At 44.5% G+C, this 22,909-nt stretch overlaps 1 protein-coding gene across 9 annotated transcripts in view; it reads right to left on the bottom strand.

Moving 5' to 3' along the window:
* Positions 1 to 25: 25 nt before the first annotated feature.
* Positions 26 to 22,909, bottom strand: part of LOC125317687 (ceramide synthase 4-like) — a 44,929-nt gene continuing 22,045 nt past the window's right edge. For all 9 annotated transcript variants that reach the window (XM_048287608.1, XM_048287606.1, XM_048287607.1 and 6 more), the window contains 9 exons: positions 17,650 to 17,767; positions 15,106 to 15,224; positions 13,087 to 13,144; positions 10,587 to 10,637; positions 6,472 to 6,564; positions 5,710 to 5,838; positions 5,348 to 5,454; positions 4,800 to 4,956; positions 26 to 2,106 (listed from right to left, as the gene is read on the bottom strand). In XM_048287608.1, the coding sequence (XP_048143565.1) occupies positions 1,915 to 2,106; positions 4,800 to 4,956; positions 5,348 to 5,454; positions 5,710 to 5,838; positions 6,472 to 6,564; positions 10,587 to 10,637; positions 13,087 to 13,144; positions 15,106 to 15,224; positions 17,650 to 17,767 (1,024 nt within the window). In that variant the 3' untranslated portion in view covers positions 26 to 1,914. The remainder of the gene's footprint in view (positions 2,107 to 4,799; positions 4,957 to 5,347; positions 5,455 to 5,709; positions 5,839 to 6,471; positions 6,565 to 10,586; positions 10,638 to 13,086; positions 13,145 to 15,105; positions 15,225 to 17,649; positions 17,768 to 22,909) is intronic.

Here is a 22,909-nt window from a genome sequence, read left to right on the forward strand (position 1 = left end):
AAGTAGAAAAGAGACCAGACAATCAAACCTTTAAAAGTAATTTATAAAGAACATTTACATTCAGTAGTACAAAATGATACATAACCATCTCTCCTGAGCACACTACCTGCAGAGAGGTGAAACCATACGCTCAGATCACAGCGTACAGAACATGTGCTTCCAACTTCCAGTGACCACAGAATGACAGAATATTCTGCATTGGAAGGGACCCAGAAGGAACATCGAGTCCAACTCTTAAGTGAATGGCCCATACAGGGATCAAACCCATAACCCTAACACCATGCTCTCACCAGCTGAGCTAAGGCTCCAGAGGCAGACTATCTTCAGCAAATCAAGATTTAAATGACAATGCAGGAGCAGATGCTCTCCTCCCACAGCATGCTATTGCCCTGGAATCACACATGCTGGAACCATTTTTTCCTTTCTGAAATTATCCAATTCCTTTAGAAATCCAATTATCCAAATGTATTTTGACTGAAACTGAAGATGAGCATACACAAGCTCAGATCAAAGCTTCTCAGTCACAGGTGACCTGAGTGGATTGATGAAAATCCTCTTGTCTTCCTGTGCTGTCACTTGCTTTATAACTTAAACATGTGCACCACCTCCTCAAATAAGGCATTTGCTTGGTCCACGTCCCATCCCCGCCCAGTTAGCACTAGGTACATAAAGAGAAGTGTCTGCATGGCCTCGGCAGTCTAAGTCCCTGCACTCATTACAGTCAATCTGGTAATACTTCAGTTTCATAGATTAAGTGACCAATAAAACAGAAATTCACATAACGCTAATTTAAATGTTTTAAGAGATTGCACAATCCAAAAATCTAAGACTACTCATGATGCAAGATAAGGCAACTAAACAAACTGAATCAGCACTACATCATGACTTCATGGACCACTGCTTTATACTTGCTGTTCTTGATACACGTAGGCAAAGGCCCTAAAGTTAGAAGGCCATGCTAAAGCATTATTCCATAAGGTTCAGCAGATTTTCTCTGGACCCTTTTTCCTCTGAGGACAGGGGAAATGTATCGCCTTCTTGCCACAAGCTGACTCTGTAAACATTTCCCACTGTGCCAGTCACACTAAGTGAAAACATGAACACTTTAGTCAGTGCTGTCTTCTAGACTATATAATTCCTTGTCACCTCCCTTCTCCTGACTACTTCCTTCCAAGACAGGTTTAGAGGATTACCTGACAGTTGAGAAACAGCTGTCCGGAATTTCTAGCTCTGCCAATGTGATTTGTGTGGGTACTCCTCCAGCCTGGGCTTTGGAGTTCTCTCCTTAGGAGCAAGAAGTAGGCACTGAGATAACAGCATTACAAAACTGGTCACTGGCACAAAGAGTACCTCCTTTGAGAAGAACATGTTTTATCTTATGCCTTTCCAAAGCTTTCATTTCACAATGCTCAGTTTTAATTTTGTAAGTGTGTACAGGGCACCTGTTTTCTCAGAAGAGGTATCCCAGTGATAAGATTTGTCACTTGTCAGCCATAATAATTACTGGCAATAGGCCAGGGCCTCCAGAGGCTGATCCAGGCTAAGCAGATTCCTATCAAACATTAGGTGGGTAAAACTTGACACTGCCAGAGTTTATCCACCTTTTTATTTCTAAAGTATTTTTCAAGATTAACACATTTGACAACAATTATGGTACAGTCTTAATACAAGTCAAACCACTTTGATCCCTTGCTATTTGTTTTGAGACTACAACCTATAGTAAGCTTTTACTGAAGGAAGACAAAAAACTTCCTTCAAATATCACTGAATAGAAACACTTCTGTTTATGGGAAGCAGGAATTCAGCTACAATACTGCAATTGCACTCCATTTTATCTACACAGTGAGCAAAACTGTATCTACAGATGGTGGCCTGGGTTCTCTGGAGGCCAGACCAGCAGCACATGGACAGCAGCTATCTTTCCTTGGTGTGGCCGTTGGCAAGGTGGGCTCTGTTGTTCAGGGGCTCAGACCCATTCCTCTGGATGTAACCATTGCTTGTGACGTTGCTGAAATACGTGATCCCATTTTTCTCCTTTTCCCTAATTTTATCTCTTTCTTCATCCTTGTCACTTTCTTCTGTATCACTTCTCATGTCCTTTTCCATCTACAAAAACAGGTAAGTGAGAAGCCAGACAAACACAGCAGTTGCACAAGCAGCAGTGCTGGCTGAGCCACAGGCTGACCGTGCACCTGCTGCCTCAGCCACTCACCCTCAGCACAGTCCTGCTCTGTCCCCTCAGCTTTTACATTACCCTTGGGAACAGGTTCTCCCTGCCTCTTTGATTGAAGTCTCACTGGAATCTCACCTGTGACCCTGATACACATTAGCAATTAACAGGCTGAGAAGCAAAACAAAACCACACATGCCCAGGACTGAGGACAACTGTGTGAGCCTGAGTAAATCCACATTGCTGCCCTTGGTCATCAGCCTGTGGGAGAAGGATGGAGCCATTAATCAAGCTCTTTTACACCTTCCGAAAGGGACAAGGAGCTAACTTCTGTCAACACATGGCCTGGGTGGCTGCGGGCTGACAACACTGCTTGGGACAGGCTGGAAACGCACACTTCCAAACAAACCAAAGGCTCAACACAAAGCCACTCCATTCTGACTACATTCAGTTTTATGGTCAGGCTTTTCCTCTTGCTGTTTATTGACTGAGAGACCTATAATCCACTTCTGTAAATATTTAATTCATTGCCTTAAAAGGAAGGCAAAAAAGAAATAATGGGATAAAAATGACAGTTTAGAAAAAGCAGCTCAGCACTCCCTGGCTTCTCAGGCTGTCTCTACTCTGCCATATAAGATGTCAGAATTGGGGACAAATTCACAGTGTCACACTCCTTGTTTGAAAGAGGGAAAACTGCAAACACCTTCTGTGACCTGAGCTTTAGAAACTGCTCAGGGGCAAATCGGGTACTGCCCAGAAACTTAGTCTCCATTTATGGTCCATTGTTCTTGAGATCTCTCAGATCATATTGAGAACTCTATTTGGGTTTATGCTCTTTCCAGATATCATTACAACCAGATGCAGACAGGATTTGTAAAAATCTAAACTTGCACTGAATTCAATCTGCCTCCAAGGACGGTACGGGTGGGAGATGCTATCTGCTGTGAACAACCTGCACCTCACCCTGGAAGTGACAGTTCAGGAAATATGCAGGAGTCTGGATCTGCAGCTTAAGGACAAATTATAGTCAATATTTCTACATTTATCCATTTATAGCCAGAGAATGTGGCTGAGGCCTTAAATCTGGCAAGATTCCCAAAGGAACAATAAAGCTGCTCCCTCTATGAGGGAGTAAAAGTCGTACTTCAGGATCTAGGCTGAGTTCTAATTACTGGGGATTAGGGAACATCATGTGAGAAGGTGGTAAGGATTATCCTGTAGCCAGAGAGGAAAACCATGGAGACCAGAAAGGCCTGCAAGAAGAACATGAACTGATTGTAGAATGAGTTTCATGGCTCTCAAAGAGAGAATGTCCTGTATTCCTGATGCTGCTTTGGGCTACTGAATATTGTCACTGAAACAGTTCTGTTTAGGACAAATTTTTTTGCTTTTTTTTTTTTTTTTTTTTGGAGTATCTTGGACCAAACCACTACAACTGCTCAACACAGTGAAATATTTCAAATATATTTTTACATCAAATCTGGCAGATCGATTTAGATAAAATAGGAAAAATTCTGGACATACTCCAGGATCTTCCTCCCTGATGGTTCTTTTCTTTCTAATAAGACTATTTATTACCTCATCATTTTACATTACAGTAACTGCAGTGGTAATTCAGCCCACACAAAAACTAGGAAAACAATAAAAGGCTGTCTTCAGTTGCATCTTCATTTCCGGCCCCATTTCCTGATTTGCAAGTAATTTGCTCTGTGCTACCTTAAGGGAAGGCAGATAAAGAAAATGGGGACAATACGGATAAAGAGGAGCCTTCAGTGCTTGCTCTCAGTTCCTGTAAGACAGAATTCCTCAGTTGGATACTAATAAAACAAATCATCCTGGGCTCTGAGGTCAGCTCCCACGAGGCACTGACTGTTCACCTCTGGACCGCGTCCTTGGCATGTGGCCAGTCATGGCTTTGATTTTGGGAAGAATGTCATGCTGAGCAGCAGTTTGGTCTCACAGCAAATACTACAGGCCAGAAAGAGTGGGATGTGGGATGCATTTCACTTCAGTTTACACAGCTGGAGCTCAAGATACTCATCTCTGGTTGCTCTGTGCCTGTTGAGCAGCACTGCCAGGTACAGTATGGAATGGATCATGATTTGGGCATGCCTGTTGCCCTCCACTGTTGCAAGAAGAGCCCAGGCAGCTGATTTAGATAGAAATACCTACTGTGTAGAAATCTACAGTACCATAACACAACTGTAATTGAAAATCCTGTACAATAAGGGAAGCACTTTTGCACTGGCCTCACCAATCATGACAATTTTATCTGCCTTGATTTCTTATTCTTGTTACAAATGCAAATCACACTGCACAAAGTGTTGGGATTTTTACTCAGATGTCACTGGCTTTGTTCACAGACACCTCTCCTGGAGTCCAATCTGCATTTTTGTTGAATATAAGCATCAAAAGTGGACCCAATATTGTAGTGACTCATAAAAATTTTTTGAGTCAACTTTCCCTAATATTAATGAGCTTCCTTCCACCTCACTGTTGGTAATGTACATGTACAATTTCACTAGAACAATAAGGAATCCATGCCAGATGGACCCTTGTGTTCTTAAGCAGTCTAGGTGGACCCTCCCCCCACCGTGTGATGTAAAGGATACTACAAACTGATGCATACCGTGCCCTGGAGGATGAACTTGTAGACCATGTGAATAATTAGGCAGGACCAGAAGACATGGAGCAACTGCAGAATTATCAGGAGAACATTCACAAAGTAATATCCAAAGAAGGGTTGGAATATCTCCATGGAGTAATAGTAGGTGTTATAAAGCACTCTGCAAAACAGAGGGAATTGCAGTGGAGGGAAAGCATGTTGTTAGTAGGGCCACAATTAAGCCCCAGAAATTTGTAGTCACAGAGGAAATTTCAGATCAGCCACTTCCATCTTTACATGTGAGCCAACTATCAGTTCCCCACCCCACAGGATAGAGCCACTAGCCCAGGGCTCCTCCTCTGCAACACCCTTCAGGGCTTCAAGACTGCTCTATAAACTCCAAGGCAGAGCACCCGTGTTTACCCCAAGGCAGCAGCCATGTGGCACTTCAGCCTGTGCAAAGGGCAGGAACACATGCTCCAGGACTGAAAAGCAAAGGCTGCAGCACCCAGCTAATCATCCTGTCCCTCAGAAGGCAGCTTTTCCATGTCCCCTCACTGCAGCAGACTCACGTGTAGGGGTAAATGACCAGGCGGCTGATCAGGAAAACAGCTGAGAAGATCATGAAGAGGCTGTCACAAGTTTTTTTCCACTTCATGTAATTGAATATCTTAGTTGGCTGCAAGGAGAAAGAACAATAGAACAGCAGCCAAGACAGCATCTGCACACACTCCAGGGGCTAATGAGACAGGTACAACACAACCTGCATGCAGGTAACCCCAGCTCTGCCCAGCTCTCAGCTGGGCACCCTCGGCTGGGTCAGCAGAGCAGCACGAGGGATCTGTGGAACACCCCAGTGCCTGGCCTATGTTGTGTTAGAAGGGCACTCTGTGTCTGAAGAGCACCATTGCTAATTAGGCTGTGGCTGGCTCACCTCTAGGAAGCAATCAGAGGCATCATGAATCACCATCACCAGCGTCCCAATGCGGATGTAGTTGGCACAGTACGAAAAACTGATCAGGAAGATGGTTGCAGCATGATGGACTATCTGCTCCTTGAAATCCTGATGAGAAAGGGAACAGCAGAGAATAAAATACACAATGCACCTCCTGCCCCAGTCCAAGAGTGGTTCCTGCAGGTAGCAATGATATCTCTCTACCCAGTGACTAAGAAACCTCCCACTGCAATGTCTTACCCACGTAATTCTTTTACCAAACACATTCTAGAAATGTAGGCAACCAAGAGACCCAGGAAGGAAGAGCTTGTGGTGTAAACTTAGGATCTCACAACAAAGAACATTCTCTCCCTCCACCAGCCATGATCTGATGCTGCACTCTGTCTATTGGGACACTGGCACCAGGAACACAAGCAGCTTTACTGGCAGAGAACCACCTCTTTTCCTGTCTCTGTGATCAGTGCACCCTAGAAGAGTTGCAGAAGAGCAATTTTTATGTTTGGCTTTTAAGTATGGATTGAGAACTCTGCAGTACTTTGCATCTTTCTATGTCAGGGTTGGTGTTCTCCACTTCCCAGAGAAGAGAAAGCCAGTGACCGAGTGGAAATTCCTGTGAATGGGCAAGGAGAGAGTCCCACAAAACCTTGACTAGCACTATACACATGCTCTAACAGACCACTCTCCTGAGTGTTCAGCTTGTGTCCTATTTGTACTTGATTCTTCCCTGAGACTGCCACTCACCTTCCTCTTCACATCGAAGGGCAAGGTGAAGACCAGTGACCAGTAGAAGGAGAGCTCCAGCATGTAGTACCAGAACAGGGAGGGTTGGAGAGGCTGTGAGAGGGAGAGATAGGGAAATACCCATCAGATACATTAGTACAAGGGCTGCAAGTCAAAACTCCTTTCAAGGCAAAATACAACTGTAGTGGGTTGATGCTGACTGGATGCCAGGCAGCCACCAAAGCCGCTCTCTCAGGCCCCTGCGCAGCTGGACAGAGAAGAGAAAATATAACAAAGGGTTCATGAGTTGAGATAGGGACCATGAGAGATAGCTCATCAAATACAGTCATGGGAAAAAGAGACTCTAATTAGAGATATGAATTAAGTTCATTGCTAACAAAATCAGAGCACGATCATGAGAAGTGAAATAAACCCTTAAAAACACCTTTCCCCCTGTCCGTCCCTCCTTCCCAGCTCCACCTCCTACCCCAGTGGTGCAAGGAGATGGGAATGGGGGTTATGGTCAGTTCATCACCTGTGGCTTCTCCTGCTGCTCAGGGAGAGGAATTGTTCCCCTGCTGCACTGCGGGGTCCCTCCCACAGGACACAGTTCTTCATGAACTTCTCTGACATGAGCCCATCCCACAGGCAACAGCTCTCTGTGAGCTGCGACAGTGTGAGTCCATCCCACGGAAAACAGCCCTGCCCAAACTGCCGTGGCTTGGGTCGTTCTTCCACAGGGTGCAGTCCTTCAAGGACAGGCTGCTCCAAACTGGGAGCAGGGCTCCTCTCTCCACAGGTCTCCCACGGGGTCACAGCCTCTTCTCAGGCATCCACCCACTCCGGCGTGGGCACCTCCATGGGTTGTGGGTAGATCTCTGCATCTCCCATGGATCCCCAGGGGCTGCGGGTGGATCTCTGCATCCCCCAGGGATCCCCAGGGCTGCGGGTGGATCTCTGCATCCCCCGGGGATCCCCAGGGGCTGCGGGTGGATCTCTGCATCCCCTGTGGATCCCCAGGGTTGCGGGTGGATCTCTGCATCCCGGTGGATCCCCAGGGGCTGCGGGTGGATCTCTGCATCCCCCGTGGATCCCCAGGGCTGCAGGTGGATCTCTGCATCCCCCGTGGATCCCCAGGGCTGCGGGTGGATCTCTGCATCCCCAGGGCTGCAGGGGCACAGCTGCTCCCCCATGGTCTCACCACGGCCTGCAGAGGAATCTCGGCTCTGGTGCCTGGAGCACCTCCTCCCCCTCCTCCTTCACTGATCTTGAAGAGTTGTTCCTCTCACATGTTCTCACCCCACTCTTCTCTGGCTGCAAATACAACTGTGCAATAACTTTCTTTTCTTTCTTTTTGAATCTGTTATCACAGAAGTGTTACCACTATTTCTAACTGGCCCAGCCTTGGCCAGCAGCATGTCCATCCTCGGAGCTGTCAGGGATTGGCTGTGCTGGACATGGAGGAAGATTCTGGCAGCTTCTTACAGAAGCCACCCCTGTAGCCTCCTGCTACCAAAACCAGGCCATGAAAACCCAAAACAGCAACCAAATCAACAAAGCTAGTTCCTGTAGCTACAGAGGGAAAGACTTCAACTGAACAACATGCTCACTTACTAAATGTTCTCTGTGCCACAACGAAATCAACCAGCAGGGGAAATTCCACTTTACCACACCATGTCAAACATTTAGGGAACCACCATGAAGATCATGAATATTTTTAGGATTTCTTCAGCACTGTTCAGATTCCTGAGCAGACAGTACAGAGCTTTAAAAACGACATAAACCAATTCATTATGGTGGAAAAGGAGTAGCTGAATAAATCATTCAGTTTTTAGACTTGAAGATGCTTCAGATACCCTGCACTCTGTCACAGATTTTCCAGTTTAATCAAAGTAATGGGGGGAAAACTCAATCCCAGCAGGAAATATAATTCACATTCTTCAGGGTAAATTATCTGGGCTTTTACAGCTGAGAACCTGAAAGCTTAGACCCACTCTGCAAGATCTTGTTATTTAACAGCAATTTTGCTGTTGTGGCACTATATGACCTCCTTAAACCTGAATGTATTTGATAAATAATTACTATTACTAAAGGGGCTTTGCAACCATTTCCAAAGGAACGTGGAGTACTGTGCTCCCAAATACCAACTGGTTATTTATGGCCTTCATAAATCTTAGTTTGTTTTCCTTTGTAGCACCAGCGATTGGCCAAAAGAGGAAGCACAGCTGGATCCCCCTCCAGGGAGGATGTGAACATTTCCCTAGCTGGTATGTGCTGGTCACACTCCAGGTTATCCAAACAGGAGCTCTGGATCACCTCTAGGATCAGAAGCTACTTTTTTCCCCCCGAAGATCAGACTATTTGGGAGAATAGGTGTTTCTTTTGTCCTTGTCTGTAGCACAGGGCATGGTCTGTTTAGTAGAAATTGTCATTAATACATTTGTGTTGTATTTGTATTGTTCCTGCTAATACACAGGTTTGTCCTCGGCTTGCTCTTTGCCACTGGGACATGACCAGCCCTGGTTTCGGTCTTTTCTGTTTGTTACAAATGTTGGAAAATGGGTGTGTGTTGGATTTATGTGGAAAGGTTTTGGTAGCAGGGTGGGGGCAGGGGTGGCTTCTGTGAGATGCCAGAAGCTGCCCCCTGTCCAACAGAGCCAGTTCCAGACACCTCCAAGACAGCCACTGGCTCCATGAACAACAGCAGCAGTGCCTTGAGGACAATGTATTTAAGAATGGAAAAAACTGCTGGGCAAGAGTGATGTGAAGAGAGGAGTGAGAATATGAGATACAACTCTGCAGACCCTCAGGTCAGCGCAGGAGGAAGAGGAGCAGAGATTCCCCAGCAGCCCATGGTGATACAGGCTGTGCCCCTGCAGCCCATGGAGGCCCACAGGGGCAGAAGTCCAGTTCCTGCAGTCCCTGGAGGACCCCTGACCAGAGCAGGGGGATGTGCCCTAAGGAAGCTCTGACCCTGTGGAGACCCTGTGCTGGGGCAGGCTCCTGGCAGCATTTGTGGACCTGTGGTGAACCATGATAGAGCCGTCAGTTCCTAAGGGACTGCACCCTGTGGGAAGGACCCACAGTGGAGAGAGGTACATGGAGAGCTGTCTCCCACTGGAGGACCCTGCTGCTGGAGCAGGAGGAAGGAGCAGCAGAGACAAGGTGTGATGAACTGACCACAACCCCCATTCCACATCCCCTCTGCACCACTGCAGTGGGGGAGGTGGAGAATGTGGGAGTGAAGTTAAGCCCAGGAAGAAGGGAGGGGTGCAGGAAGGTGTTTTTAAGATTTGGGTTTATTTCTTATTAATCTACTCTTATTTGATAAATAGTAAATTAAAATAATTTTTCCCCAAGTCAGGCCTGTTTTGTCCGTGATGGTAACTGGGGACTGCTCTCTCCCTGCACTTATCTCAACCCATGAGCCTTTTGCTGTATTTTCTCCCCCTGTTCCATTTGAGAAGGGAGGAGAAAAATGGGCTTGGTGGGCACACTGGCCAGCCAGGGTCAGTCCATCACAGTGTGCCATTATGGAGGCTCTGACTGTTTTTGACAAGACACATACTGCAAGTGTACAGAGCAAGAGACAGGGGGACCCGAGTGATCCTTTCAGTCTTACATTCCTATTCAAGCCCCACTTGTTTGCATGGTTTCATTTTTACACAGAACTACAGATCTGCCCGTAAAATTCTGGCCTTAGAGCAATACTGGATTTTTCAGAACTCGTCTTGAAAGGCTTTGCCTCACTCTTCAGTCATTTGTCCCATTACATTTCCTGCGGCTCACACTGTTAGAATTGGGCATTACTTTTCCCTTTATGGGTTTGCAACCTCCACACACAGTCAAGGGGTCTTGCTCTGGCTTTGACTGTCAGACAAAAAACCCTGGAACGTAAATCTTCACTTTCTCTTGGTAGTGACAAAGTCCTCTGCCAATTCATCTTCTCTTGTGTTTAGATGACACCAGGTACGAAGATATTCTCCCTAGATGAGGGTCTGGCTTTGAATTCTTAGGTCTTCTGTGTCTGAATTTAATTCAGTGTCCTCTTTTTGTCACTAATATAATCCAATTTTCAAAAAATACAGAAACACAATACAAGATTTGTAACAGCAATTTCCCCTCGTGTGACTCACCTGTTGTGGATATCCTGTCCAGCACTCTCTATGGTCCCAAAGCCAAGGCTTCTGCAACAAAAATGCAAGATGTATGTGAGAATATCAGAGCAGTTCTTTTCTTATCAATTGTCTAATTCGTTTAGTTTGTTACTGCTATAGATTTTGTTGTGTTTTATTACAGGCAGAGCTGGTCACGCTTTCTGGAATCCAGATGGCAAGAGATTTCCACTAGAAGGACGTGCATCTGCTTGTGACATTTCCAAATTGTGGCTATTTGCCTGAAATCTCACACACTATTTAGCCTTCCAAATAAAATAGCTCCGAGAAGACTCCTCCCAGCCTTCTGCAGTCTCCTACAAGTTTGAGGTGGTGGTGGTGTTTTCAGCATTTAAAAATAATCTTACAAGTATTTCATTAGGAATATCTGTGATTCAGACATAACACTTAAATGTGGATAGAAAGCTGAAAACTGGTCTGTCAGGTTATGTGGTTTTTCCTCTAACAGTGAAGGTTCTGCTGAGGTTTGTTAAGTAATGAACTTCTGAAAAGATCCTGCTCTGTTTAATAGAAAATTGGTAGTTTAGAACTTGGCAGTTCTGAAACTTTCATAGAAACATTGCAACTAAAGTCCCCAAGAGTCCTCCCTGCATGGAGCATGCTCTGCCTGATGCTGTGCCCAGACTGGATCTGAGCTCACAGAACAAAGCAATGCCTCACACCTATGAGGGTAATTTTCTCTAAGTTCTATAGGGCTCCAGGTATCAGAGCTGAGGCAAGAAGGCAGCATTTCTTCTTCTCACTGAGCACTGCTGGTGTGTGGGCAATGCAGAGGGGGAGCAGGAGGCAGTGGTTTTAGGTGCAGTGATAATTTGGAACAGACACAGTCCCCGCTGTCCAGGAGTGGGGTTGGGAGTAGAATTTACACCAAATACATGTACAGAACCAGGAGAGATGTGTGATATAGAACCAGAAAGGACAAAGCAAAAACTGTGAAACAACTACAGCATACTGCTTACCTAAGCTAGAAAGGAACTCCAGATCCCTGAATTTCATCATTCCTCTACTCTCAGCAAATACAGCTGATTTCTGGTGGCCTACTGGAAGATAACTTTCCTTTGTTACAGGCTGTTTCACTGACTCATGGGCAGAGGTTTTTGCTATCAGTCTAAAACTACTAATACAGAATTTAAAATTTGCTTTTCTCCTAAAGAAAGAAGGGTGCTTCACAAAAATATATGCACGTTAAAAAGCTACTCAGGTTACAAAGTAAACACGTGAAATTCAGGAAATCTCACATGCAGATATGCCCTGTCATGTTAGTTCTTTGTCCTTCTTTTTAATGTAGTCATTTTAGTACAATTTAGGTAACAGAATAACATATTTGCTACAGCATGTAGAGGTGCTGTCTGTAGGATGGATGTCTCCCTTTTTTGTGAAAATTGTAAGATGCGTGTTTAATAAAGACAGGAGCCACAAAAAGTGCGAATTATATTTCATCCATATAATGGACAGATAATGTACAGAAGAATATGATTTTGCCCCTTGTTGCCACAGGGCAACATTGTACAATGCTAAGCAGACCATCCAGACCAAATTTCAATAGCTGGTCTCAAAGAACAGCCTTCTGTTTCGACGTGCAGATCCACAAAACACTGCAGCTGGGATTCAGATACCTTACTCCTCAGCTAGCTCATCTTATAACCCTCATACTCTTGAGTACCTTAAAATCTGACTTGAAAGTCTGTGTAAATTCAGAAGTCCTTCACTTGTTACAATAATGAGGAGTTACAAGGAGAGTTTGTGCCTGCTGCCTTGGGATGTGCACATTTTCCATCACTTAACCCATCAGACTGTACCAGAAGACTTTTGCAAAGCTCACCTAGGGAACCAGATGCACCAAAAGAGTCAGGGGAACCTTTAAAACACAGGCAGAGGATGGCCAGTGCCCCCAGTCCCAGCTCAGTGACCACAGCTCAGGGACTAGAGCATACCCATGGCTCCTGTTACCATTTCTGCCTGGTGAGGCAGTTTGATTTGTATCCAGAGGACTCACTTATTTATCAAATTGGAGAAAAGGCAAAGGCATGAGCCTGAACCAATCATATCCTGGGTAAGGAACAGAAAATTAACAGATAAAATTATGAAATTACAGTCTATGCTCCAAAGGAAGGCTGATCTCTTTACTTTAAAGAGGTATTGGATACAACACACAAACAGGCCCTGCAGCTTCCAGCTTAGGTAAGTGTTCTATCTCCTACCCTGCAGAAATGCACTTTTACACAATCCCAGCTGTCTTCTGCTTTGCCAGAAGAAGAGGAAACATCTTGGTCCTGGAGTCCTTAAAATAAGCATGATCCAGTATGTCTGTGGTCTCCTAAGAGTGCTATGCAGGGGACACACACCAACCTGTATGGAAAACCTCTAGAAGAGGGTCTGAAAAGACATGTTTGACAACAAATTCTGCCATTCTTGCAGGCACTGGCTGGGTAGAACAGCAGGTGATTGCTTGTGTACTCACATCGTACAGGACAGCGAGTCCGGTGAAGAAAGAAATGATGTAAAATGTAAATCTCCAGCTACAAACAAACAAAACAAAGGACATTAGAATCCCATTTGTTAATGCCTGAGCTGAAAGTCTGTGTATCCTCACACTAAGTCAAAGAACAATACTATTAAGGCAAAGACACACGTTTGTATTTTCAAGGTTTGACCAAAACAGGAGCAGCTCTTTGCATGTTACCAGCACATTTCCCAGACTTCAGAAAGAGCAATTCCTCTGCTATAGAGATGGCAGAAGACACAAGAATCTCACTGCCTAAAATCACTCAGAGAATAATCCCAAAGCTACCCAGCAGTAGCAGCTGAATTTGTAAAAGTGAACCAATGCCAATCTCTCCCCTAGGCCTTTGGAGATCCAGCGTGCTAAATTTGTTATCATGTACAGTAACTAATTACTGTCATGTTTGGCCCAGTCAGGAGCCAATAAAGATTTACCAACATTAAACCCACACAGAAGTACATACAAACTGCCCAGTTCAGTGGACAGAGGCAGGTCACCTGAATATTCACACTCGTAGTAAGGAACGAGGGGAATTTTATCCCAACAGAATAAGCAAGTTATTAATGAATGAACCACAGGAAATATTCAAAGGAATAAAACTGTCTAAACCAGTCCTTTAATTTCCAAAAATCCCCGTAACAATTCAGACATAACTGCATTTTGAGAGACTCCACCTGTCAATGAAATCCCCAGGAATTCCAAGACAAAAATAAACTCTACAAAGCTGCTACGTCACATCAGAGAGACATTCTGTCTACAGACTGCACATGGTGACAGAGGGCAGGTGGAAGGACACTATCCTCAGTGGGTTCAGAGGCAGGAAAGGATTTACTGTTTCCTATTTACTGTTACTATTTACTACAAGTCATCAGAGTGCAGGGAGAGCTGACATTTCATCAGGATGGAGGCAGAATAAACACTGTTGCTTTACAACTCCTTATTCACTATTTCTGTAAATATTTGTAACTATCTGGAATATTATAAATAAGTAATACATATCCTTTTCTTCTTATTGAATTAGGGTTTTTAGGCAGGGGTTTTGAATTAGAGGCGAAGTGTTAAATGGAGCACAAGCTGATGAGCTCAAAGTTGATGCCTACCCTATGGATACACACTTTTAGATAGATGAATAGTACTCCAGGTATTTAATGATTTCTTTTGGTTTTGTGGCTTTCCTGGGAGAACTCAATTCCTTACACAAATAGCAGAGCAGCCTCTTGTAAATAAGGCATTCCAACCAAGTTGTGGAGAATCCTCCTTTTCTGTGAAAAGCTGAGCCAGGACTGACATTCAGATCTGGCTGACCTGATTATTTATTTTGTGCTTCCACATAACAAGGAGGATTTCCACACAGCTGTTTCCAAGGCAGTTTTTGTTCTTTGTTCACAAGTTTCCACCCCTGTTGGAAGGGTGCCAGTTTGTGACTTTCAGGATGCTGAAGTCAAATGACAGCAGAACCCTGTGGCTGTTTGAAAGCAACAGTGTGCAAAATAGTTGCAGAAAAGGTGCAGCAGAAGGAATCTCGTTGCAGGAAGGCAAAGGGAAACTATAGGAAAGGCAACAGAAAGGATGCCTTTTTAGTAGGTACCAAAGCAGCAGCAAAGCAGTAAGATGTAAACAGCAGAGAGTTTTTCAGGTACAAATGTGTGTCAGAGCAGAATGCCAGTCTGACAAAGTCAGGAAAAGTCAGAAACAAGGGCCCAGTAAGGAATAAAGGTACAGCAGTAAAAGGAGACTTGGAATTGCAAATAAGGGGGGAAAAGCAAGAAATGTTTCTGTAACAGAGCAGCAGCAGAGAATTACAGCAGAGCCAGGTGGGTCAGGGAAGACCCAAAATGCTCTCTGCACAGGGATGGAGGGCACACAGGGAGCTGGGATCTCTCTGTGTAGGGATAGAGGGCAGGGGGAGGCAGTGAGCTGTCTGTGGAGCTCAGCTTCTTTGAAAACCTGACGTTCATGGCTTGTGCTCCTGCTCACCAGGCCTCGCTGAACTTCTTCGACAGGCTGGGCCGCTCCATGTTCCTCCGGCGCCGGAACCACTTCTCCACCTTCCTCACTGGCAGGTCACATTGCTTGGCTAAACTGAGCAGCTCACGCTGGAAAACAGGTGAGGCAGCACGTTCAGATCCAGGGCAATATCTCACATGACCCACCACAGAGCCCAGCTGGAGCCCCTGGCAAGCCCAAGTCTGTTCAGGCTAAGGCATCTTTCTGAAAGCTGTCCATTCCTAGTCAAGATCTTCGATAGCAGAAAATCTTTCAATTCCCCTCTAATCAGTTGGTTGTTAATGCTAGTATTGAAACTTCTCATTTTTTATGTGAACTTCCTCAGTTTCAAACTGGTCTTGTCTCCTCTTGTGACTTGTCAAATCACTTTCTCACCCTGTCTTCAGGGACCAAATCCCTTCAATCTGTCACTCCAAGAAAGATCACTGCAGCTTAAATAGTATTTTATAGTTCTGCACTGAATCTTGTCATGCCTCTCAGCATTCTGATGCAGTATCATGATGAACGTCATGAGCAGAGGCAACATCATTTTCCTGCCAGATATTCTCCTGTTCTGGTAAACCTGTTAGGGGTAATTCTTCAATAGATTACTCACAGAAATCCTGCAATTACCTTCCTTCTTGTCCTTAGGCTGTTAAGAGTTTGGCATGTGACAAGAAAGAAGTCTGTCATGTTTTATATTCCTACTTGGAAGTGTCATCATGGATAGCCTTATTTTTTAAGTAAAGCAATAGTTTTTCATGGAGTGCATTTACCTTAATTGGTATCATGTGAGAGTGACTTACCTAGTTTGAGCATGCTGTACAAAAATAAGCTCATTACCAATTTTCAGATATGCTGCTTTCAGATATGCTGGTTTTTGAGTTCTGTTCTCGTGGTGGAGACAAACGGAGACACTAATTTATATTCTCCAATTGCTCCATCATGTGGAATTCCTCCCAAGAAAAGGCTGCCAAGAACTACAAACTCTCATACTGTATTGGACAAGTAAAAGCTGCCTCCAAGCAGCGGTTTGAGAGCTCATGGGAGAGGAAGGAAGCCAGAAGACTGGCTGAGGTGTAGCCGGGCAGTGGAGAGAGCCAGGTAGCAGCTCCTGCTCCACCTCATGCTGCTGTCTCATGGTGAGGATCTGTTCTGGAATCCCAGATCTGCTGGGATAAAATGTACCACTTCAGTGCAACGGGGGTGCAGGGAGAGCTGTGGGAAAAAACTGGTGGCAAAGCCAGGTCTTGAGTTAGATCTCTGCCACAGAAGCAATTATACTGAGAAATCTTTGGATTTTGGGGACAGAAAGGCAAGTGGAAGGTCAGGGACCACCACACTGGCAAGTGTCCCTGAGAACACTCCTTCCCACTGCTGCAGAGATGGGACCAATGCCTACACTTTAATTTTAGCCTCTTTTCGTTTATTTCTAACCTAGTACTGCATGTCCTGGAGCTCCTCATGCCCCACTGCAGCACAAACCATGCTGCAACAGCCTTGTCGAAGCAATGTGTTTGCAGTAGAATTGTTCCTTGGGACCGGAACCCATGGTGAGCCCCCTGCTCACCCATCCTTGGTAAGAGTTCACAGCTAGTGCTTCGAGGCCAAGAGAAAGCCTACAAAAACAATCTGAATGAAAATCAGACTCCTTTCCCTACCACAGAGTTCACACCCAGTGACTTCACTGACCAGATTAAATTCTAATATCGCCTGACAATTCACAATCCTGCCAGTGGTTTTTCCCATCAGCAGCAGCCATTATAACTCTGGGTCATCTTGCCAATTTCTTGAAAATCACTCTTCTTATCCCTCAGGGGAAAACTACCCACCAGCTGTGCTTGCAGGTTTCTGATGCCCCTCACAATCTCTGTGATGATGACCAAGAAAGACTCTGGCTTCTTGCAAGGCCAATCTCAAACGCATGGATTGCATGGCAACAGAATAACCCAGTCAAGGACTAGGAGATCAAGCAAGACACATTGGCTGAGCTGCAGGGACTAGCCATGTGCAGTCAACTCAAGGCAGCTGATGTGACTAATTTTTTACAGGATTTGCTAGTATGTGAAAAGAAGCCATCACAAAATGGCTGGGGTTGGAAGGGACCATGGAGGTCACCTCGTCCAATGGGCCCTGCTCAAATAGAGCCAGGTGTCAAGGACTATGTCCAGAGAGCTTTGAGTTTTCCCATGGATATAAACTCCACCACCTCTCTGGGCACCCTGGGCACCCTGACAGTAAGAAAGTGTCACTGACGTTCAGGCAGAGCCCCCTGTGCTGCATTTTGTGCTGTGTATAAGGTAAGCACTGCAGGGAACAGGAGTTGTCACTATTTCCTTCGAGAGCACCGTCTCCTCCCAGGAGTTCGGAAGCAGAACTGAGAGCTGATGGCATTGCAGGAGGACCCGTGCTGCAGTGTTTCCTTTGCTGAGCTTCCAAATATGAATGGCATTGCTAAACTTCAGGATCCCAGATGGGATTTTCTTTGGCTAAAGACACAAAATCTAAAGGAAAGTAAAGGAAGAAGGGACTCACCTCTCCAGGGTTCTTGCGGCGTGTACTATAGAATGTTTCTAGCACGGGGTTGGGCTGAGCTTTTGGTCTCTGCTTGTCTCTCACACCCAGTTTGGTACTGAGGGGCAGGGCTACGGCTCTGCAAAAGAAAACACAAAGGGTCAGCCGAAACCAGAGCAGTGATTTCTGATTTTGCAGCACTGTTAAAACATGATGCAGTACCTAACAGCTGCCTCCCACATGTGAATCTAAACATGAGTATCTTGTTAACCAGGTAAAATCACAAACTTACAGTATGAACTGTTGGACTTGTACCCTACTGCTCTGAGTTCTGTGCTGTGATATTCAAATTTACACGAGGTTGGCAAATGCTGTATCCTGCTTTGTCAACTTCTGCATCACCAATCACAGGTCTCTGGCTTGCTTGCAGCTGATGGGGAGTACCACACTGGTGATAAAGCCTAAATGCTGTTTCCTGCTTGATCTAGAACATGGAACATACATGGCATTCACCTGAACTAAGGCCTTGGCTCGGGATCAAGAGGGAGGCTCTGCCAGAGGTCTAGTATTAATGCAGAAGAAATGTCCTGCTGAAACAGAAAGCCACTTGGTCTTTCCTGGAGTAACTTACCTCCATGTTTCCAAATATAAATCAAACACAGTTGCAAAATAAGGACATGACAACTAGAAACCTTGTCACAAGGAATGGATGTTTGCACCAGCTGTGCATCTTCAGTCTTTCACAGTGAAATAAAGCAAAAGAAATCTGCATAAATAGAAAAAAGTTATCCAAGGAAAACTGTTCAGAGAATTCCCGTGCTCAACAATTCAACTCCTCCACTACTGACACTCCTCTCTACCTCAGCAGCAGGAAACATCCTCATCGAAGGCGTGAAGTGAGAGCCTGCATAAATATGGCACAAACAGGAAACTTGTCAAACGATATTAAAAAAAAAAGAGAGACCCAAATCAACTGAATTTTACTTGAATTTCTCTAGAATTAGCTGTTTTTATTAATTGCTCCCTTTTACACACTGCCACTGGATAAGTGTCTCTGTGTTACTGACTGCAAACTGGTGCTGAAGATGGTTTGAGCTGACAGAGGCAGCGAGTGCTGAGCCCCACACCTGCTCTGCCTGGTCACTGCTGCTGTCCAGGCAGGTCCTCTGATCACTTCTCCCTAATGATTTGGATACAGAACAATTATTTTTTTTTTCCACTTCGCTTAAAAAAGCTGCAAAAGCTATTTCACAACATAGGTGTTTAAAGCTGTTCTACTTCAAAATAGGGATATAAATGGGATATATTTATGGCTGTGATTATCTGGTGTGGTTACCTGTGGTCTCTGCTAGTCATAGAGCTTATACTCCATACGCACGTCTTTAGGGATGATTTCAGGTCCATCATCCTTCAGAAGGGTCTTTCAGAAGTTTTCAAGAACTCATTTCTTAATTTAATTAACAAGTCTTAAAAGCAATTTTATAAAAAGACCCCCTACCTAAGGAATGCTGTAACTTCTGTTAAACCACAGAACGGGTACACATTTTGCTCACTCGTATAACAGCTCATTTCCACTTTTCTTTTGCACAGCCAACCCACGTGCCTGTGTATCAATTGTTCTTTGTCACCATCTCTAGGAAATTCCTTTGGCATCACTGGCTATAGGAACATTCAAAGATGTACCAAGACCAACAAAAATGATATGTTTCTACCATAAGAGAAGGGCCAGGGCTAAGTGTGCTTGCTGGCAACAAGACACATAGTTATCACAAAAACACAGGTAAGCATTGACTAGTCACAGGGAAATTTAGCAGCACCCTGGCACTGCTGTTAGATGGCAAAGGAATACAGCCATCACTGGGAATTCCAGGTTTTGGCTATGACTGCTCTCAAGAAATGTTTTAATTGCATTTAATGAATTTTTTAAGATGAAGTGATTGGTTTAGTAAGAGTGCTAATGGACCAGCAGGTCCTGTGCTAAGAACAATAACACAGTATCTCAATAATATCCATAACTCCACTGAAGTTGGGAAAACATCTACCTTAAGCTCTGCACCAGGTCTTGGTTCTTATATTAAACAGTTCCTCGAAGTAGGCCTGATCTTCCTCTTTCAAAGACCAGGCATCAATACAAGAACCTCTGAAGAGGGAAATGTAATAAATTCTATTGCTGAAAACAACCTCATTGCAACTTCTCGTCAGGCCATATTCTGAAATTTTCCAGACACATTAAAGCAAAGAGTGTCAACACAGCTTGCCAACAGATTTATTTTACTGAAAAACTACTTAAAGTATCCTGACAAATTTCTTAATTTTGTTTAGTCCCTGATTTCTCTACATTTCCTGCTGATTTCTTATGGTCATGGCATAAAATCTCGCTGTAACAAGCAAGCCAGTTGCAGTGGATGAAGACAGGGTGTAACCAGTTACAGTTACTTAGTTGTTGAGATTTTGCATTTACCCATGATTTATGGAACCCATCCTACTTTTATGAACATCATTGGGAAATCAAGGCCTGAAATTCTTCCTAAGGGATGCTTGCACGTGTTGGCTGTATGCTCTGACTCAGTTCTCAGTTAAGTCCTGTTCCAAGCATAACCCTAAGAGGATGATGCTCATACTGATTTCAACATCACAGATATGTCATCTCAGTAGCAGGGACAGTCTCATCACGGCACTTTATCAGCTCTCTGAAAGACAAAAGGATAAATCTGAGGACTAAGCAATACCCCCCTCCGAGTCAGACACAGTCAGGGAGATGATTCTCATCACCAGTCTACTTCTCCATCAGTGAGCACCTCTCACTCCGTGGTTTACATGGCAGAGGTCTCACCAAGGCATTTTTTTCAGTAATCACAGAACAATCTGTCTTGTGCAAAACCTGCTGAAGTTGAAACTAAATGGATTTCTCATGAAGGGGCTTAAGCTGCTATTCCCCCACCTTTCAAAAGTGGGCTACACTCCTTCTGCAGAGGCTTTCAGAGTTAGTGCGAGATACAAGAAATAACTTTGTGGGGGTTTTTTTTTTATTATTTAGAAGGGTGCCACTTTGCAAATACCTTCAAGTACTAAGAAATGCAGAACCAGTGACAGCAGCAAGCAGAACTGCTATTTTTGAACTGCACAGTCTCTTTTAGCCTCCTGCTTTCCTTTGGCAGAGGGCTATTGCTGTGCTCCTGCAGTAGTCTCTGCCTTCTCCTGCTTGCAGGAGAATGTTCCTCACCACTGAAAGTGACTGTTCTGTTTGCTACAAGGTCTCGAGTCACTACACTGCTGCTGTCCAAACTGAGTCATGTCCATTTTCAATCAAATGCTGCAACGTGTCCCTCATCTTTGCACCAAGCCCTGCCTGTAAGACCTTAACAGGAAACCATTTCCAGATCCTTCCTGATTATGGATCAACAACAAAAGTCTCTGTGAAAAATAAACTTTAGAAATGTACATTTCTAAATAAAATACTCAGAATTGGTATCCTTTCTTTCTTCTGGTTTTGAGTTCAAGTATCTGTTCCTGGCAGATCAAGAGCATCATCCATTTCTTTCAATGTACAACATACAGCTCACATACTGTCACCACCCTCCCACAAAGAGACCTAGTATTTCTGACTAAAATCCTCTTCTAGTGAAATCTGGGAGCTATGTGGATTCAAATTCACTGACATTTCCTTTCAATTGCCCTACATCCAAAAATCCCTGGACCAAAATCAGACAAATCAAAAATTGTATGTAAATTCTGTTTTTCAGTGGCTTCACTATCCCTCAAAGCACTTTAGTTGCCACATTTTCCTAACCATGCAGGCAAGAAACACTTGGCAATATTCCTTCAGAATCATAGCACTCCATGAATTTGATTTTCACAGAAACGGTCTTAAACATTACATAGCTAGAAGAGAAGCCAACATCCTTGCAGGAGTAGGTCCAGGGAAAAGTTCTGCTAAGGTACGCAGGTGCTTAAGATCCAAGTTAGAGGTGTAGGACGTATCTCCTACTCACAAGTGCACTCTGGAAACATTAAAGGAACATGGGAGGTTCCCAAGTTCCAGGTCCTCTCTTTTCTCAGGACATCATTAACTGCTTCCCCCAGTTCCTGCCTCAGTACTGTGGCATAGCCCAGCACTGCAGCAGTAATGGGCTTTCTACTCTCCACCACTGAATCCACTTTTCCCCACTTTCCTCAGCACAAACCAGCTCACAGGGGAGTTGCTTCACGACATATGAGCTGTTTCTTCTCCCCCAGGGCTGTACCCACAACCTCCTCAGTTCTCCCAGGCCACACCCAGACACCGCAGGTCCTCTTCCAACAGCCACCACCTAATCCCCAGCACAGAAGGATGTTGCTGTCTCAATTTTCCCCAGTTCAGCCAGCCAGTGCAAAGGAGAGGAAAATCAACCCTTGAGGAAGCAGGTTCTTTCACAAGTTTAATGCCCAAAAAAAGGATGAAACAATTGGTCCCAGCACAGTTGGCTGATGCAGACATTGCAGAAAAGCCTCTGGACTTCCCCTGCCTCTTATTATTTACCTGAAGTCCTGACAGTTAAATCACATGGACACATTATAACATTTCTGAAATCCCAGAGCAGGCACCAACAGGAACTAACTAGAGAGAGGAACACTTGGCACCCTAGGCACAGCTGCAAGTAATAAATAGCTGGTGGTGGTTGAGGGTAGAATAAAATTGCCAGAGGCCAAGCTACAGCCACCAAACCCAAACTTGTCTACTAGTTACAGCCACTCATTTTGATCTGCAGAGCAGGTGTACAAAGATATACAGTCAGGGTTATCTACACAGAAAATGAGGAATAACACACACATCATTTCCTTCTGCAATTCTCAAATTTGGTGTAAATTCTTTTAAACAGGACCAGTGCCACTTTAGATAAGGCAATGGAGAAACTGAGGGCTGGATTCACACCTCACCTTTCCAGGGGAAGCTTTCTTCTCCAGTATGAACTGGATGTGAAACGGTAATGATTCAGAAGGAGAAAAAGTCATGCTGAAATAAATGACTGCAGAGTTAGGACAAACAAGAATACAGCTCAGAACACTGGCTTGTAATTTGCATAGGTAAAATAGTGCTATGATTATAGGTTTCCTGGACCTGTAAAATGGGCTTGTGATGTTATCTTTTTCAAGGGTGTGACATGCAGCTTTTATTTAATGAAGTTTGTGAATCAAAACAGCTTTAAAATTAATGAGTAGGACCAGGCCTGCAGAAACACTCCCAGCTGAGGCAGCACTTGCATGGGAAAGAAAAAATCTTTTTATTTGGCCATTGGCATCT

The sequence above is a fragment of the Corvus hawaiiensis genome, chromosome 28, assembly GCF_020740725.1.
Source record: "Corvus hawaiiensis isolate bCorHaw1 chromosome 28, bCorHaw1.pri.cur, whole genome shotgun sequence".
NCBI lineage: Eukaryota > Metazoa > Chordata > Aves > Passeriformes > Corvidae > Corvus > Corvus hawaiiensis.